Genomic DNA, 638 nt, shown 5'->3' with positions numbered 1-638 from the left:
GTAGAGATGCTAATTGCCTGAATTCTGTCACTCCGTTCATTATCACATCAGTAATTGCCAAACACCAACTGCGATAAACGACAATAGCTATCTACCAAGGTTGGAAAAGTATTGTAGTAAGTATTGAATTTTGAATTGTCACTTCACTATCGTAAATGCTTCGCAACATGTAAATAAATACATTAAAACTCCTTTTGCTAAACATAAACCTTGCAAAACTAACCTCTAAATCCATGGAATTGTTCCATGTGCTTCTTTAGTGTAATTTTATAAGAAAAGGATTCGTTACAGTTTTCACAATGAAGTTTAGGTTGATGCACTTCTTTATGCCTTAGAAATCCTGTTAGGGAAAGGAATTTCTTTCCACATTCGGGCCAAGCGCACTTATGTAAATCTTGTTCCTTGTGCGTTTTAAGATGTTCTGAATATTCCTTTCTCGTATGCATAATCACATTACAATAACCACATTTAAACTTCTGCCTAACTGAAAAATTGGCATGACGTTTGTGTTTACAAATACCATTTTACATGCTAATTAATGAATATAAATTGAAAAATGACTGTATCAGCATCATTCATTAAGCCTATCAAATCACATTTCGAGCAACTTATATTACGAGATGTTATTCACTATTATC

The 638-nt window shown here is 33.1% G+C and overlaps 1 protein-coding gene across 1 annotated transcript; it reads right to left on the bottom strand.

Moving 5' to 3' along the window:
• Window positions 1–223: 223 nt before the first annotated feature.
• LOAG_19162 (zinc finger protein) lies at window positions 224–446 on the bottom strand (the record flags this gene model as incomplete). Its single annotated transcript, XM_020451816.1, has 1 exon — window positions 224–446. A coding segment is annotated over one exon (222 nt), but the record flags the coding sequence as incomplete, so codon positions are not given.
• Window positions 447–638: the final 192 nt, after the last annotated feature.

The sequence above is a fragment of the Loa loa genome, assembly GCF_000183805.2.
Source record: "Loa loa unplaced genomic scaffold supercont3.2384, whole genome shotgun sequence".
NCBI classification, from domain to species: Eukaryota; Metazoa; Nematoda; class Chromadorea; order Rhabditida; family Onchocercidae; genus Loa; species Loa loa.
This window is presented reverse-complemented; position numbering and strand designations above follow the sequence as displayed.